The sequence below is a fragment of the Gallinula chloropus genome (assembly GCF_964237585.1).
Source record: "Gallinula chloropus genome assembly, chromosome: 1".
In the NCBI taxonomy this organism is placed as follows: domain Eukaryota; kingdom Metazoa; phylum Chordata; class Aves; order Gruiformes; family Rallidae; genus Gallinula; species Gallinula chloropus.
The window spans coordinates 12,224,154-12,241,765 of record NC_140085.1 but is presented as its reverse complement, the minus strand read 5'-3'; the positions used below and the strand labels follow the sequence as shown (position 1 = coordinate 12,241,765).

Below are 17,612 nucleotides of genomic sequence, written 5' to 3'. Positions count from 1 at the left end.
TTACTGTAAAACTCTGCTCTTTCTGGAGCTCATTCCAGGGGCAGAAATTGATATCTTACAGAAACAAAAAAATCCTAAGGACTCCACAGGGAATCACAGATTTGCCTCATAGACTTACATGTTTTAACTGAAACTTTTCCTGAGATTCACAAAGTTTTATCTCATGTGCAGGCCGTGTTATCTAAGAAATTCTGTGAAATCTATTTTATTCAAACTGACTGCACTCACAGGCTGGGGAAAGGCATAGGAAGTGGTGGACACTAGTCATGCAGAAGCTCAGCTGATCCTGCTTTGGGCAGGAGGTTGGACCAGCTGATCTCCCCAAGTCCCTTCCAAACCGGATTTTTCTGTGATCCTATTATAAGGTAACAGGATCTTCCTCTTGTGATCCGAAGAGCTCAAGACACACATGGTGGGGAAAGAGTTGGACACACTGTGCACAGCTCTCTTAGGGGCTTTACATTAAGAACAAAACAACCCATAGATGGGATGTAATATGCATAGTCCTACGCGTGACAGTTTGCCTGGCCCAGGAAGAGAAAGCCGACAGAGTCCTTTCCAGCCGTGGGGTGGGACCATTCCACCCGGCTCTCTTTTTGGGTGGGTTGAAACGCCGTTCATTGGTGAGACTCGAGCATAGAAAACTCTGCTGCTGCCCCAGACCCCTCCGGCATCCCCATCGTGAGGGAAGGACCTCCGTGTAGCCCTCAGGCACCCAACACTGGCAGGGTTAGACCCCGAGGCCCTCATGCGCATCTCGGCAACGAACCAGCTCAAGCCATGCGGGAACGGAGGCGGCACCCGGGCGGGGCTGCGGCTGAGGAGAGCGGCCACCGCCACCTCCCCCTCCGGCTGCCGCCTCAGGCGCCCTACGCCCGCCCCACCGAGGAACAGACGCTCCCGCCTCACGTTTGAATTCGATCCCACAGCATTTTCCCTTCCCGCCCCCGGCAGGTGGCCGATGGCGTCACACAGACGCATTAGAACCGACAAAAACTGCCCTTTCCCCGCGCCTCTTCCCCGCTTCGGTCACGCCTCGGCAACGCTGCTCGCCTTCCCCTCCCACTCCCCCATCAACGGCCCGCCGCCGCCGTGCGCACGCGCAGCCGACCCGCCCTTCCCACTGTGCGCGCGCTCGCCCCCTCCCTCCCTCCCGCGCCGCCGTGTGGGCGGTGCGCGCGACCGGGCGCTTCTGGTGGGGCGGGGGCGGGGCTGCGGGAGCGCGAGGGCCGCGGCGGCGGGAGCGGCAGCGGCCCCCGGTGCGTGGTTTCCGTCAGCGGCCCTCTGCTTTCTCCCTCTCCGCCTTCCCCTGGGGACGGCTTCAGGCGAGGCTCTCCCTTCCCTTTCCCCCGACCCGCCTTCCTCCTCTCCGCTTGCTTGCGTGCGAGGTAAAGTCGGCGTGTGGTGCCTCCGGCGCCGTTGCGTTTCAGGTGAGGGGCGGGGGGGGGACGGAGAAAGAGAGGGGGGGAGTTGCTCACTCCCCCTCCCTTCTCAGCGCCTCTCCGGCGGCCCCGGGCGCGAAACCCTGCTGCTCCCGTGCTTCTCTTCTCCTGGCGAAGTAAAACAGCCCCCTCCCCAAAATGGGCTGCACGCTGAGCGCCGAGGACAAGGCAGCGGTGGAGAGGAGCAAGATGATCGACAGGAACCTGCGTGAGGATGGCGAGAAGGCGGCCAGAGAGGTTAAACTGCTCCTTTTAGGTAAGGGTCCTCCTGAAATAACCCCCGCTCTCCGCCCCCCCGCCTCTAAGGTAAGGGTCCCCCCTCCGTACTCTCCTCCTCGGCTTTCCTGAGGTAAGCCACCGCTTCCTTGGGGTAAGGGCCCCCTCGCCTCACAGCTCTGAGGTAAGGGCCCCGTGTGGGTGAGGGCGGGGCAGGTGCCCGCCGAGCCAGCTCGCATCTCGTCTGGCTCCCGAGGATGGCTGAGGAGGGAGGCCCCCGCATCTGGGGATTGGAGGGCGATGGGCGGTAGGATGCCTTCCTCGGGTAACGTGGGGCCTGTGCTCACGGCCCTTCAAAAGTTTTTTGGGGTAAGGGGAGGCACAGCATCCCCTTAGCGCAGGTGGGTGCCCCGGCTTCTGTCGGGGTTCTGCGGAAAGGGCACGGCGGAGTTTGTCCCGCGGCTCTCGTTTAGAGCGGGTTCTAGCTTGCATGAGAAGAGGGTAACATCCCAAACTTTTGACGTGGATTCTGTTTACTTCTGTTTAAAGGAATGGAATTTTACGTTAGAGGATTGTTGCTCTCAATGTTTCTTGTAGAGTAGATCCAAACATCTCCTAAACTATTACTATAAGAATAAAGCGTAGAAAGCATCAAAGGAACAAAAGGCAAAACACCGTTTGACTCTTTTTATTGTTTTATTTTTGTGGAAGTTGCTTATGTTGCTGAAACGGGAAGTACAACCTTGATGGAGGTTCTAAATGTATAATGTAGTGACTCACAGAATATGCTGTCGTACGTTCCTGACTTTTGTTCAAAAGTACATGAAGATAGGGGGGATTTTTTGTATATTTTAAGTGATATGCTTGTGTGTAAAGATGAAATTATTTTCTAAAAAATATACTAGAAAAGAGGAAGCAAGGTTTTTAATTAGAAATACCTTTGTGCGGGATTAAAAACTACTGTACGACTTGTGGACAGCTGAGTGCTGCCAAATCTGCATTGTGGTACTGTAGTAGAGAGTTCTGCAGTGTATGCTGTATAACTAAACAGGGTTGGACCGTTCTAATCCGGAGTTTAAGAATTGTTGAGTTGCGGCTTTCCTTGTGCTGCCCTTCCTGCTCCAGAGCCACAGTTTCAGGCAGACTTTTGTAACAACTGCCCAATTTCTCGCTCCTTTTGACACCGGTAGACTCTATTCACTACAAACATTGTAGTAGACCTCTTTAAATAACTTCTTTCTGTTGATAAACTCTAAAACACAGGAAAGGTACAGGAAACTGATGCACTGGGGCGTGTAGATGAAGAGAAGAAACAAACCCAGTATAGGAAAAGGAAAATGCCCTAGAATGTGTTTGTAGGTTTAAAAATTTGTTGGTGAAGAAAGCAGTTAAAGCTTTTCTTTTTATTCTGTTCTCCAGAAAGTGTTGGACTTTTGGTAGTTAACTGAGCCTGGTCCTGTATGCCTTTGGAATCCTCAGAGGGTTGTATGGAAAAGTTATCCTCTATACAATCAATAGAAATATTGCAGATGTTACAGTCTCTTTTGAAGGTGGCACAATAATATTTTATGTCTTCCATCGAGGCTTGTAAAATGATTTTTCAGTATTTTGCGGTTCTGTATGAACTTCTAGTACATGTAGTTTTATAGCTATCTTCATATCTTTCATCATACTCTGTTGAAATGGATGAAGTCCACATCTGTAGAAAGAGGATTTAACTTCAGAGTTAATTTTGTGTCAATTTGCATACAGAAAAGCTTTTGAAGAAAGTATTTTTATGCTGAAATCTCATGAAATCTTAGTATATGTAAATGCTCAAATAAATATGTTTTCTCATAGTGTCCTGGGTTGCATAAATTGCATAAACGTTTACTGGACTCAGAAGGAGGTCTTGTACATATGCACCCATGGATGCATTTGTGTGTTTCACACTTCTTGGAATTCAGTTTTTCCTACTAGCTTTCCTTGCAATTCTGCATGGATGTTGAATGCCTTATCTGATGGTAAAACTATTTAAAGTTACTTCCACTAGAGTAACTTTTTTTTCTCACTGCTCACTTTCCAAATTGCTTGTTCAGCCCGTATGTCACAGTTTATCATCTACTGAGTTGTACTCCTGCATCTATTTATGGACTTGTTCTGTTAAAAAGATACTGAAATAAAAAGCAAAAAGCACAAATTGTGGTGTGCTGCCAGGAAACTACAATGTGTCAGAGACGTCTAAAATGCCTTGCTTATGTAGCAAAGGAGCACATAGCTGTATACCTATGGGGTCAGTAAAACAGATTTATTCCAGCATCTATAAAAACTATGGGTTTTGTGTGATGATTAGAAACACTTAGGCTAGAATGCTCAGTTGAGGAAAGGTGTTTATAAAATCAGTCTCTTACTAGCCTTTAAATTTAATTTATTGTTATCAGCTTTTATAAAGGTTTTTCTGAAACAAGGGAATAGCAGTGATTTGACTAAGAGATAGATGTGACACTGCGGTACCTAAACTGTCACTTTGTGAACAATATCACTGATCCAGTACACTTATATGTTGTCCTGTCTCTAGGAAGCAGACATATTTAAGCTGTGCAAAATGCTGTTGGCCTGAATTATCTAACTTTTTTGTCGTATCTGTAAATAGGTACATGATTTCTTACAAATTTGATTGCTGACTATGTATCAGGTCTTGGAATAAGAATACCAGATTCTGAATATTATCCACATATAACAATATTTTAACCTTGCTATGTATGCACTTCAATAGACTATCCCAACAGCAAGAAAACCTTTTCTAGAAAATTTGAGAGTCATCCTCATCACTAGAACTAAGCTGGCTTTGAGCATATAGTTTGTTAGCAAAAGGAAAAATGCTTGTTTATACATCAAATTTGGTGATTTTATTTTTTAAAAATAGATTCTTTCATTTTAAATTATTTTCAATCAGTGTGTGACAAAGAAATACATACCATGTGAGTTAAACAAAAAATATTTTCATTCTACTACATTGTACCTTTGCATGTTAAATTTCTAGTGTTTGACTTCTCTGTAAGCACTTTATGTGTCAAAGTGATGGTTCCTAAACTTCGGTTTCCTAATTGTTTGAAGCAATATTTTGTTTTACTGGGTGGTTTGTTGTTGTTACTTATAGGTAAGCTCATATACTTAGTAACAGCAGCTTTCTGAAAAGCAGTATATATTTTGGCTGGCTTCCAATTACAGAAAGCAGTAGACCCAAATTATTTTTCTCTTCCATGGTTCCTCATCTTAGCTTTTAGTGTTCAACAAATGAAAGTTCCAGTGTTTGCAGAATGAACGTAATTCTGCTCATGTTGGGCCGTTGTTCTTCTGTGTGACTGGTCTGTGTGCTGCATTAATATACATGTGATCCAGATCAGGTGTGGATTTGCAAGTACATTTCTTTGAATTAGCTAAAGCACATAAGACTGAATTTATGCCAAGTGCATGAGAACAGGCAGTACCTCGTTTAGTAGAAAGCCTTCTGGTATGAGGTTAACTCATCAGGTGTTATGAATACATTCAAACTGGCAGCATGAGTTTACAGGATTAGCACTTTGTCTTGTGGATTATCACATTCTTTACCTAATATAGCAAATTCAATGTTCAGGTTCTTAGTATCTTGAAAGAAAAAGGCAATAGATAAGTCTCAAACATAATTTTGGAGTGCATCCTGGGAGCTAGGAGGTCACAGACCATATATTTGACGACTGCAATTACATGTCTTCTTTCTGGATAATCATGTTTGCAGATTTAAGTTCAGGGGATACGTTTATATCCGTGGCCAACAGAGCCACTTTTCCACTCCTGAATAGATTGTGATTCGTACTGGAAGGTTGGCATGTTGTGTTCTTAGATACCTGTTTTTTAACTTAATACATAACTACTCTTTTTCATTGCATCTTCTAACTACATCTTTTTCTTATCTCACAACTACATCTTTTTTCATTGCAGCTCTTCCTGTTCCTTAAGGCAGTAACTAGAAAAAATCTATTCAGTTGTTCTTCTAAATCATCTCAAGCATCTTTTTCTGGCTGCTTTTCTTTTGTTTCAGACCTGCATCTTTCTGTCTGCTCAGTCAACTGAACTCCCACTGCATACTCATCTTTACAGCAGCATGATCCTTGCAGTTCTTGGCAATATCTGCTTTCCCTCAGACCTGACTGCACGTTGAACTGAAAACCAAAAATTATTTGTACCGTTACTTCTCACGTGTTTCCTCCATAGTATTCTTTCTCCATGCAAGACTTCAGCATTCTGAACTTATGGGAGCTCTCAAAGCCTTATTTTCATAAACAAGTATTGCACATTTCAGAGATACCAACCTCATTTTTGTATGTTAAACCAGCCTAGTCTGAAACATTTCTGAAAAAACATTTCTTATCTCACTTTGGGAAACAATGATCTATAGATATTTACAAAGTTCACCTCTTACTTCAAAGCTGTTTTCTGATACCTGAGTGTTTAGTGTGTTAGGTTGGCAGGAGTTCTGAACTGGGAGCTCTCTTGCATTTCAATGTGGGACAGCTGGACTCTGGCAACCAGATGTTATTTATGTCAACTCTTCTATCTGACTGTTTAGTTAAGTCAATGAAATCTTCAAGCATTTGTACTAAAAACAATTTAAAAGTCAAAATTGCTAGATTCCTGTAGTGCAATAATTCCTCTTATGTTTGTGAAAGGAAGGTCGTGGATGTACATAACACATCCGTTCAGTTATGGTTGTGTTTGTATGGGTTCTTTTATGCTTGTCTCTTACTGAAATTTTGTGTGATAATTTGCAATAATAATTTGCAATAATAGTGGTCTTCCGTGTATATGGTCTTCTTTACTACAGTACAGATTATCTTTAGTCATTTTGGGTCAACTGTTGCATTATCATCTTAAATCTTAATTATTATCTTCTTTATAAAATCACCACTGAGGATTTTAAATCTTTTACATTCTTAGGAAAAAACCCAAAAATCTCAATACATGTATAGCGACAGGAGAAGGGGTAGTGGCTTTAAACTAAGAGAGGTAGATTTTGATAAGTAACAATGAAGAAATTCTTCCTTGTGAGGACGGTGAGGCCCTGGCACAGGTTGCCCAGAGAAGCTGTGGCTGCCCCCTCCCTGGCAATGTTCAAGGCCAGGCTGGATAGGGCTTTGGGCAACCCAGGCTAGTGGAGGGTGTCCCTGCCCATGGCAGGGTGTTGGAAGTAGGTATTTTTTTCAGGTCCCTACCTAAACCGTTATATGATTCTATGTTCTTAGAAAGGGCTAAAGAGAAACTATGTTTTGTACTATGTCATGATACCGGTAATGGCAACTAAATTATTTTTGTCTCTTGATTGCAAAGTGTATTTATGGATATATAAAAATTAGTTATCTTTTGCATCAGACCTTAAGGCCCTTATATATTATAAGAGTTAAAAAACATTTTAAGTTTTAAAAATATTTTCCTTCATGTCTTTTAATACCAATGTAATGTTTCTATTCTGCCCCCTTGCCCCCTCTTCCTTCTCTCCCTTTTTAATTAGAAACAGAAAAAGCTTTTGTAAGGTACTTGATTAGGTGTTGATTCCCACCATCAGTGCTGCTTCAAGATTACACTCTAATACACTGACTTAGTTTCTTTCTACCTTCTCAGGCAGCACAATTTGTTATATTATCATTGTGCTGATATGACAGCTTACTTCATCCCTATTGATTGTGGTACTGAAACAACAGTTTATGTAAGCTAACCTTCTTTTGTGAGTTTACTTTTAACTTGCTCCAGAACGGAATTTTACAGTGTAGCTCCTTGCATAGTTGTGTTGGCACAACTTGACCTTGGGCTTCATGCTGTAAAGATTTATATAATTGTATTGCCGAAGTGTATTGTTCTTTTACTGCCACGTTTTACCATGTTTTGGTCCTCTGAGAAGAAAGAATTGAGTAATTGGTACATCCTAAAATCTGGCTAGATGTTTTGAAACCACACTGCTACTCCGGCTTCAGAGGGCATGAAATTCTGAAGTCAGTTTTGCTGCTGCTGCTGAGCTTGATGGATGTCTGCAGTGTTTCCTGTAATATGCTATCTGCCAAACATCAAGGTAGAAAACTGGAAGTAAAAAAGAGATACCTGAGATGCTCTGTTTAAGTGTGAAGTTATTCTGCCACAGGAACACTGAAGTAAAGAGCTGAACTGACTTGATAATTGGCTATTGAAAGTTTTGGTTTTGTTTTTGGGTTTTTTTTTTCCAAGATGTGTATAGAAGAACCTGTATTGATGTAAACTTGCTATTCTGAGGTTGAGTCTTAGTCATTGTCCAGCTTTACTGAGGTCAGCTGTTCTATTTATTGCCCTTGTTTGTTCAGTGCCCTACTGTTTCCTCAGGCTTTGTGTAAATTACTGTTTTGTTGTTCTGTAAATGGAACTTAGTTGGCTTCACCTGAGTGAGTCTGTATTTGAAAAGAAGTATTTAAGTTGGTAAAGTATATAGAGAGCAGTCAGAAAAATCAAATTTAAACTTGAGAGTGGGGATTTTGGAGTGTGCTATTAAAAAAAAAAGCAGAGTATTTGAAGTGGTTCAACTTTATGACATTTCTGAATGAAAAGACAGTTAAGATACTTAAATTTATTGGATGATTAAGACAAAAATAAATGCTTTTTACTGAGACGTTTGTGTATTAAGAATGTATGTTTTTGCAATAAAAGATTTGAACTCATCTCTTAATGCTATACATTTCGTTCTACTTGTCCATTGAGTAGTAGCAGACAAGAAAATAAGGTTGATGAGAATCAGAGTGGGAATTGAAGGAATCGTATGATCTCATAGACTAATTATCCACGTTTGCAGCTGTCTGCTCGTGACCCTTTCACAATGTAGCTGTAAGAAGTGTTAGAGTTGGGGATTTGAAAAGTATTTCCTATTATCATGGCTTTGCTCATGGAATTTGAAGAACTATGGAGCTATCTTCAAAATCTGGAATTATCTGTACCTTGAATAAGTAACAGGAGGTAAAATACTATTCTGTGTGTATGTTTATGCTTTCAGAGCAAAATGGCCTCAAGATCACATAATGTCAGAGATACCTATATGCATTATTCTTTGCTATGGAAGGATTTTATCTGTTAGGTGAAATTCTGACATTGTTTCATTTTGGTTTAATTGGTGGCTGGCCCTTGGAAACCATATTTCTGTGTAATATTTTTAAACTTATCTTGATGTCATTGTTTCAGGATCTCAACTGATGGGGGTAATTGACATAGGTTCAACAACATATCTCTTTATTTAAAGAACTGGTTCTTAAATGTTCTATGATAGACAAATAAATTGCTTTCCTTTCCTGGCTGTGGAAATGAAGGGTTATTGAAGCGATGAATAACATGATTTGTTTGTTTAGACATATGTCAACACCATTACTTGATTTATTAAGTTGATATGTATATCTTTGAGTACTGTATGTTTATATTTAAAGATGCATGTAAACTACAATATATACATGTACCTATATAAATTGATATTGAAATTAGAAAATGCTTTTCATAAAGCTACTTAAAGAATCAACAGAATTAAAATATATAGTGTTTCAGTTTGAAATAAACTGTACGTTACTTTTCCATAAATGGTTTTTAGAAATGTAGTATTGCATTTGAAGTGTGTAATATACTTAGCAAAGGTACCTGATTAAATCTTTAGTGAAATTTAACAGTTTCTAGGCAACCAGAATGGACAGGAAATCTTTACAATCATTGCTCTAAACAGATTGCTTTTAAAGAAGAAATCAATGTACTGTGATGAAAATTCCTGCTGAAGCTGTGAAGCAGGTTTATAACTCTGTAATATTTTCTTGAGTTGAATATGGTTTCTGTCTTGAAATGAAAATACTGTTATTTTCTGATACTTCAGTGATACAAGCAGTTGGACCATTCTAGAAGCTCTGTGTTGTTAAAAAGGAGAGTGTACTCACAGCATTTGGCCGAATTGTTTTGCCATCACCCTGGCACTTTTAACTGCCTAATTCACAGAATCACAGAATTGTAGGGGTTGTAAAGGACCTCCAGAGATAGAGTCCAACCCCCCTGCCAAAGCAGGTTCCTGAGGACAGGTCTCACAGGTAGGCATCTAGATGGGTCTTGAATATCTGCAGAGAAGGAGACTCCACTACCTCCACTACCTCTCTGGGCAGCCTGTCCCCTGTCTCTGTCCCCTGCTCTGTCACCCTTACTGAAAATTCTGAAATTGAGTTTTGCACTGGTTTAGCAGTCATATTGGCTCTCTTGTTTGGGCTTAGTTTGCTGCTAGAGTGATTGATTTAACTGGCATTTCAAAATGGTCTGGTGAGGACCTGAATACAAGCATGATGAGCAGAGATGCATGTTGTATGCAAATGGACTTCTGCAAATGCATATCAGTGGGTCACGGGCAAAGTGAGGGCAAAATATGTTCCTTTCAAGTTTCTGCACTTCTGTGTCACAGTTTGTGGAATTGATAGATATGTTAAACACTAGTCAAAAGTAACTTAATTTAAAACCTCATTACTGGAATAGGAAATAGTACCTGTTTTTCTCAAGGAGTATGTTGATTAGGGCATTTGATTGGAAAAACAGAGGTAGGAGTTTAGTCTTAGACCTATGTTTCTTTATTCTTTCAAATGCTGTTCTAAGTTAGAGGTTGCAGACTGGAGTAGGAAGGGTCATCTACCTGGCACTTTGTGAAGAGAGCAGAGATGGCAGTGGACAGCTCAGTGTTTGAACAGGATAATCGAGACATTAGTCTCCAGTTAAAATGGTAAAGTCAAACTAATACTATGAACAAAATACAGTGTGAAATTAGTATTGGAATGCAATTTTAAAGCTTGCTATGACTGGAGAGAAATGTCTTACAATAATAAAGTTGGGAATAAACAAGACAATTATCTCCAAGTATTTATAGATTATTTAATTAAATGTTATTTTGAATGTTCATTGATTTTTAGAATGTATCAGTGTTGTACTATACAAGAGTGGACTAAACATAAGCTGCCAAGTCTCGTTTAAGTGTTGTCTTGATGCATTAAATATTTCTTGAAGCATTTTGAAAGTGGATTTCTCAGCTGTATGCAGCTTCAGTTACTGATCCTTAATAAATCCAGTAAACTCTTAGCAAAACCATTATATGCTTTCTAAAGCTCTTAAAGGCATTGACAGGGATTCCTTCTAATATGCTTTAGTGCCTCTGTTCATTAGCAAAGGCTGTCATTTAATTCCTAGATGAAAGACTACTTAGGTTATTTTGCTGTCTGCTGTTCTGGAACATATGGCCTTTTGGGGTTAGATTAGATCAGTCTTTGACAACATACTTGTTTGAGGCCTAACAAGCTGCTATTCATGTAGGTATCTGTGCTGTTCCTTCTTGCCATGTTGGGTGCACCTTCGTTTAATGGGTGGAAATTTTTATATAACTGTATTTTTTTCTAAGCTTAAATTGAGAACAGTTGAATGTGATCTGTTTAAATAACAACCAAAAAAGTGAGGTTTTGGGTTTGTACTGTTAACCACAAATAATATTCTGCTTGTAGGTAACTGAAAAAATTCATGTGTATGTAACAAAAGAATGGTTGAGTATACAAATGAATTTTCTTTCCTGGTTCAGATATAGGTTAGAGTTCTGAAACAGTTTGCTTTTGAAAAAGATCAATCTGGATAGCTAGATCTTTTCATTTAACATTTCAATCTGTGTCCTTTCTAAGTCTTTACAAGTTTTTGGTAGAGATAGAGACCTTTTTATAGTGAATTTAGGTCACCTATCAGTGTGGTTCTCCTTATTTTTGTGGATCTTAAATCTCAAGCTACAAGATGTAAAACACTGTTACATGCAGTTGAAGACTGAGAATTTATATGAACTAAAGTTTATTGTACTACTTTTATGATAGCAGGCTAACTTTTAGTATAAGTGTATTTGCCCTGCTATAAACTTTGACAGTTAACCATTTATCTCATTTGCAAATAATGCCTTGGTGTTACATGACAAATAGTCTTGAATAAAATCAGTTGAGATTTACATGAGATCTTTTTCCTGGTTTGATAGTAATGGACACACCTCGCTTTCTGGTTTTATTAACTCTTGGTAGAGTTACATAGTAATATGAGGTAGCAGGGACAGTTGGATCTGTCACAATTGTAGATAATACAACAGTAGTCTTGTTCTGAATTGCAAGTAAAGTCTGAGATGAAAATATGCTGTGAATTCCAATTTTTTTCTCTCTCCACCAGAATAACCTGCATAAAGTATGTCTGTGTTGCAGTGGGCATTGTTGTTGTTTTTTTTTTTTAAAGTATCTTTGTGATTAATGATAGTCTGCTTAGGAGTAGTCATCTCATATCTCAGTCACCGAAGCAACCATCTTTGCACACCATATTTATAGCTCAGTGAACAGTAAAAGCCTATGAAGGCCAACCACTGTCAAGAAAAATGACAGAGCAGCTTGGATTTCTAGAGGTTTATTAGAAAGGTGTTTGGAAGTCTGGTTGAGGTATGCTGCACTGCGTTGTCTGAAATTGATAGTAACTCTATTGGCAAACATTGTAAGAGGGAAGGAGCAGTTTGTGTTTCTGCTGGAGCACTTGGTATTTCTCTGGTGTAGTGTGATCATATACAATTACCTGTCCGAACTCATGTTCTTGAAGGTCTTTAATCATGTTCTTTCATACTACATCATTTGAAATAACGGTGATTGTTTCTGAGCATACTATTATATGTGAAAGAAAAGAAAAATTAAGTAACAGATTTAAATCTTATCTTAACTTTGAAAGAGAAGATGCAGTGTTAGTTATTAGTGAAGTTCCATTAGAAAAGCAGATCAGATACTTGCCATTAGTGAAGTTCCATTAGACACACTAACATGTTCTTGTATGTTAAATTTTGAGGAGATTTACAAATGTTTTAGAGGATAGCGGTACCTTGAAGGCTGGCCTTTGATACATTTAAGTGCTAAAAGGACAATCTGAGTAATTGTCAGCATTTACATGTTAGACAAACCTGGAGCCACAAATGTTTCGGGTGCTGGTGGTGTGGTGTATATATATATAGTTCTTAGGTAGCAAGCGTGATTACTATGTGATTTTCATCTCTAAATGTGCATCCATTCCCTTATTTAATTTCTGGTGTAAGAGGTTTATTTCCAAACCTTGGAGTCTCAGTTTGTCATGGTCTTGCTGGGTTTGGCGCCTCACACAAAGGAAACTATGCCTGTATCTTAATGGAAGAAAAAGCTTCAGATTTTAAGTAGAGTGGCACTGTCCCTCTGCAAGATACGTCTTTTAAAAGTAGATTCAATTCAAAGCTACCATATTTCCTTTTGAATGCTTCAAAGAGTTTCTGAAATATGACACTTCGGATTGTGCTGGTGTTCTTTCTCCTCTATAGTGAGACAATGAGACCACAATATGGTTATGGTGTAAGCGGTACACAGTGATAAAAGGGTAGCTCTGCAGTCAGTAATTTGAACCAGTTGAGGAATATAAATACAAGTACAGTTTTGAAGAGCTGGATGCAATTCGTCTTCAAAAGCTGCATACGTTCCAGAGTGTTGTGCACAAAGCAGCACGTTAAAAATTCTGCTAAGGTGTCTGCTTATTACATGCATCAAATTCTAAGAGAAGAAAATTCATAAAACCTTTGTCATAAGACGATATTAAGCATTAATAGAAAATTTGAAACAGCTGGAAAATCAATTCATACCTCTTAATATAAGCATATAAGTTACCTTAAGGTTTCCAAAATGGAGTGTGTGCTCTGCTCATCTCACCATAAGCTTTATTTTTTAGAATTCATTTAGTTCCAGAGGTTATACTGAACATAAACTTTTTCTTTGCTATTCCAATACTTACATTAATACGGTCTTTATCACTTGATTATGTGTTTAGTAATAGCCTAGGTACCCAAGAAACTTAAAGCAGTTTATCATAGGTCTAGACCCAAATAAATGCTAATGTGAATTAATATGTGATTGCTTGTTGAGGTAATCTTTTATATTAATGGTTTTCTTAAATCATGTTTTATATAAGATGACTATTTTGTTGCATACTGTTGACTTCAAACATCTACAAAGAGCAGGAATGAACACCTAGGAAAGAAATAATTAGTTAATTGTTTATTAGGGAGTTTACAGAAGTGACAGTAGGTTTAAATGGTGCTTCTTCCATAGAACTAAGCCAGCCTGCAGCTACTGAAACCTTGAGAATGATCTCAGATATTTATCTGAGTCAGTGTCACAATTTTAGAATCTGTTGCTCCTGTGTTTTCAACCAGTGATGTAATCTGGGATTCACACTCTATTACTACATTGCTAAGTTACTGAAATATTTTCTTCCAGATATTATTCACACAGCTACTCTCTTAACTCATTCAAAGTTTCCTGGTCTTCAAATTTCAGTAGCTGTGGGAATTCCAATGCCACCTCATAGGTAATGAGTACTGTTTGAAAGAGAACCTCTGACTGACCTTATGAAAACAGTTGAGAAGGGGAAATGGAACATAAACTGTCAGTGGAGCAGCTGGCCCATAATTAAAAGAATACAGGATGGTGGTCCATGAGAAGCATAAGCACTGGGTGGCTTAAACAGAGGGAGTGGTAACACAAGACAAAAATAAGTTGCGTGGGGAGATAGTGTTGTGGATGCTGATGTCAGAGAAAGTTTCATTTAGTGGTCAAGCTGTCAAGTGGATGTATAGCAAGGTTTCCACTGTCTGCAGGTTTCTTGTACTAGCATTGATGTACTTTTAATACAGTAATAATGATTAGCAGCTTGAACTCTAATTCATCTAGTAATGTGTCATGAGGTGATGAAGTTAAGAGATGATACGTCCAAGCTATCTGATTACCATGTGCTTTTGTAAGAGATTATTGGCCCCATAGCAGAAATAGTAGAAATCCTTGGGCATTTAGCTTGTGCAGTGACCAGTGGCATCAAAGGAACAGGCATCATTCATCTTGTGCCTCCTGCTGTGAAATGCTAACAACCTGACAGCAAACTGGATAGGAGAGTTACAGGGAGAGAACTTTACCATAGGTGAATCCAACTATAAGTCAGTGTATTTTTATTTTTAATTTTTCATTTCACATGTCTATTAAGTTAGTCTGGTGCAAGTCTCCTGTTTTACAGTCTGAAAAACCGACAAGAATCCACTGAAAGTTTTATATTAATCACTCTTCTTGGTACTTGAACTCTTTTCTGGCAACAGGACTATTCTACTTGTTTCTGGGTTCTGTTTTTTTGCCTTAGTTGGTGGTTCAAAGCCAAACCCTTTCTGCTCTTTGGTTTATAACTAACTCTTCTCTCCTCCAAAGAGGAATGCTATCAACTTGAAGTTTGCATTGCTTTTTATTTCAGTATTCAGTTAGTTTCTTCAGTAAACAATTAGATGTTTTACAAGTTAGAAAATTTACCATTAAGAACATTATTCCAAACAGCAGTTTCTCTGCTTGGGTGCATAAAACATTTGTTCCAGAAATTTGTAGTTCTGTAATGCTTGCTATGTAGGCAGTGTGTGGGATAATAAACCACGAGACATTATGACTAGTTTAATGTTTTTGCTGACCTGTTCTTTTTAGTCAAATTATAAAGTACTTAAATTATTTTTAAACACAGACCTGCTCCATTTGGAAAGTAAAAGAATGTTGTATCTGTCTACAATGATGTTCACTACAATTTCATAGTAGTGAGTCATAGAACCATTTATGTTGGAATAGACCTTGAAGATCATGAAGTTCAATGGAGTATCTCTTCTTTGAATATTTTTTAGTAAGTTGTTGTATAACTGGCCTAAGCTTGGAGAATCAAATATTACTTCACTTTGTTAATTTATGAGCTTTGCTAGCCCTACTCCATTCCTTTAGATTACTATACAGGAAGTTTGTATGTTAAATTTCTTTTCTGTTGTTTTTGATTGCTTTAAGGAGCTTGAACATGAAGATACTTTGGTTTTTCTATTTCCAAAATGGAAAGTTGGCTTAGAATAAAAAAAAATTGTAATATGGATTTAGTCTTTTATTTGACTGAACTTCAGGTCAACTGTGCCAAGAGTAGTGAAGCAGTGTTAGTCATAGGCCTAATTTGTGCTAAGTATTAATTCACTGAGTTCTATCTTAACTTATGCTGAGTCCAGGTAAATGACTACTTTGCATAGCTCCAGTACTGTCTCTGGAGGTATTGACATGTGAAGATAGACACTGATTGCTAAACTTAAGAGGCAGTAGAGCCTTCAGGTTATAGTAAAATCTCTGGAGGAAAATGTATAATTGGGCTGGTAAGATTGGACATGCTTTGTTTCCACACTTTCTCAGTCTGGAAAACGAAGCGTAGGGATCCACCTGCTTTCTGGCAAGTAAGTGTAAGAAGATTATTAGACTTAGCTGATGTTATATTCCTACTGCTCTATGTGAATAACAGTTTTAAAAACCTGTGTTTTAAATTGGGCATGGGATGTGTTGATCTTTTTTTTCCTTTTTTTTTGCTGGGGGGCAGGGGGAACACACAAACTGTGGAAGAGGTGAAAATATTTATCAGTTAAAACTTTTTGTGTGAAAATGATGCCCTAACAGTCAGCTTAGACTTTAATTAAAAACTATGCAAATAAAAAAAAAAATCTCACCATTCATCCAAATTTGGAACTGATTTTGTCTAGTCCAACAGAACTGTAATGTCTCTTTATTATTTTTTTATTATACACAAATAGTAACTGAGCCAATAAGGCTGTTCAAATTATTGGCAGTAGTGAAGCTGAAATGAAATACCACACTTCAGTAAGCAATAAAGAAGGCTGAGGAATATGCATTCAAGTCTTTCTAAATCTGGAGAGGGTTTGATCATGACAGTACAGCTAGCTCTGACATTTTATGTGGAGCTGTAATATGTTAAATATTTAATACTGCTTGCTTCTGTCTAAAACTTTAAGACAGAGTTCTTATTTTGCTGTTTGGACAACATAGTCACACTGAGATGAAGGAAATTTTATAAATCTATCAGAAAACTTGGGTGAGCTCTACATTTGGGAGTGCAAAAATTATTAATCTCCTTTCAGTATGAGACAGTAACGTGTAGTTTTTCTTACATACTTTGCAAAGATTATTAGGCAAGCTCCAGGCATTTTAGCGTGCAGTTTAATAAAAACCCAATAAAACAAACACCAACAACACCCCCCCCCCCCCCCCCCCAAAAAAAAAAGCCCAAACCAAAACAAAAAAATGAACAAAAAAACCCCAGCAGTGCAAACACAACTATCTATTTTCCATTAAATAAAATAGGGGGATCCATCTTCCAGGAGCTCATTGTTGAGATTAGAATATGTAATCACTTTTCCCCCCTGTATGTATTATGAATGTGGTTGTTACTGTGAGAGGTTTTATGAGACCTTTTGATATTTGGTACAGGTGAATACTAACATATTCATATATGTGTACACATATGCATATCTGACTCAGGAAAAACTGAGTAGAAAGTGTATTACAGAATCATTCAATTTTGATGCTATGACTAGCCCTGACACTGACCTGCTCAGTTAGTGAAACATGGTGGGTTTGGTTTTGGGTATTTTTACCAGAAAGAGCTATTCAGGTGGTAAATGTAAATTAAATGCTGTAGTAATGTTTCTTTCTTAGATATTTACAGATGAAGTGGTGTCTGTTTTCTGTTTATATTAATAAACTGATACTGAGCTTCCGTGGTGGCTCAGTCTGAGAACTGTTGCTACTCTATGAAGAAACTTGCAGTTTTATAAAGAACTTAGTCTTTTAATTTGGACACTAGCTAAAACAATCTTAAGATTGATGTTGACATACCTGCTTTATTCCTTAGCTACTTAATTCTGCAGCACAGTAGCTTCTGTTGGTGCTAACACTCATTCCACTGTGTGTCAAAGGGGGGGGCCTAGCCACATCAGTTCCAGTGCTGGCGAGGAGGTGGGACAACTGTTGGCAGCTGGTCTTAAATTGACTGGGG

General features: G+C 38.9%; 1 protein-coding gene across 1 annotated transcript in view; it reads left to right on the top strand.

Annotated features, from left to right (window-relative positions):
• Positions 1-1,580: 1,580 nt before the first annotated feature.
• GNAI1 (G protein subunit alpha i1) overlaps positions 1,581-17,612 on the top strand; it is a gene marked incomplete at its 5' end in the record, with an annotated part of 36,591 nt that continues 20,559 nt past the window's right edge. Inside the window, one exon of the mRNA XM_084261377.1 lies at positions 1,581-1,698. Coding sequence (XP_084117503.1) covers positions 1,581-1,698 — 118 coding nt within the window. The remainder of the gene's footprint in view (positions 1,699-17,612) is intronic.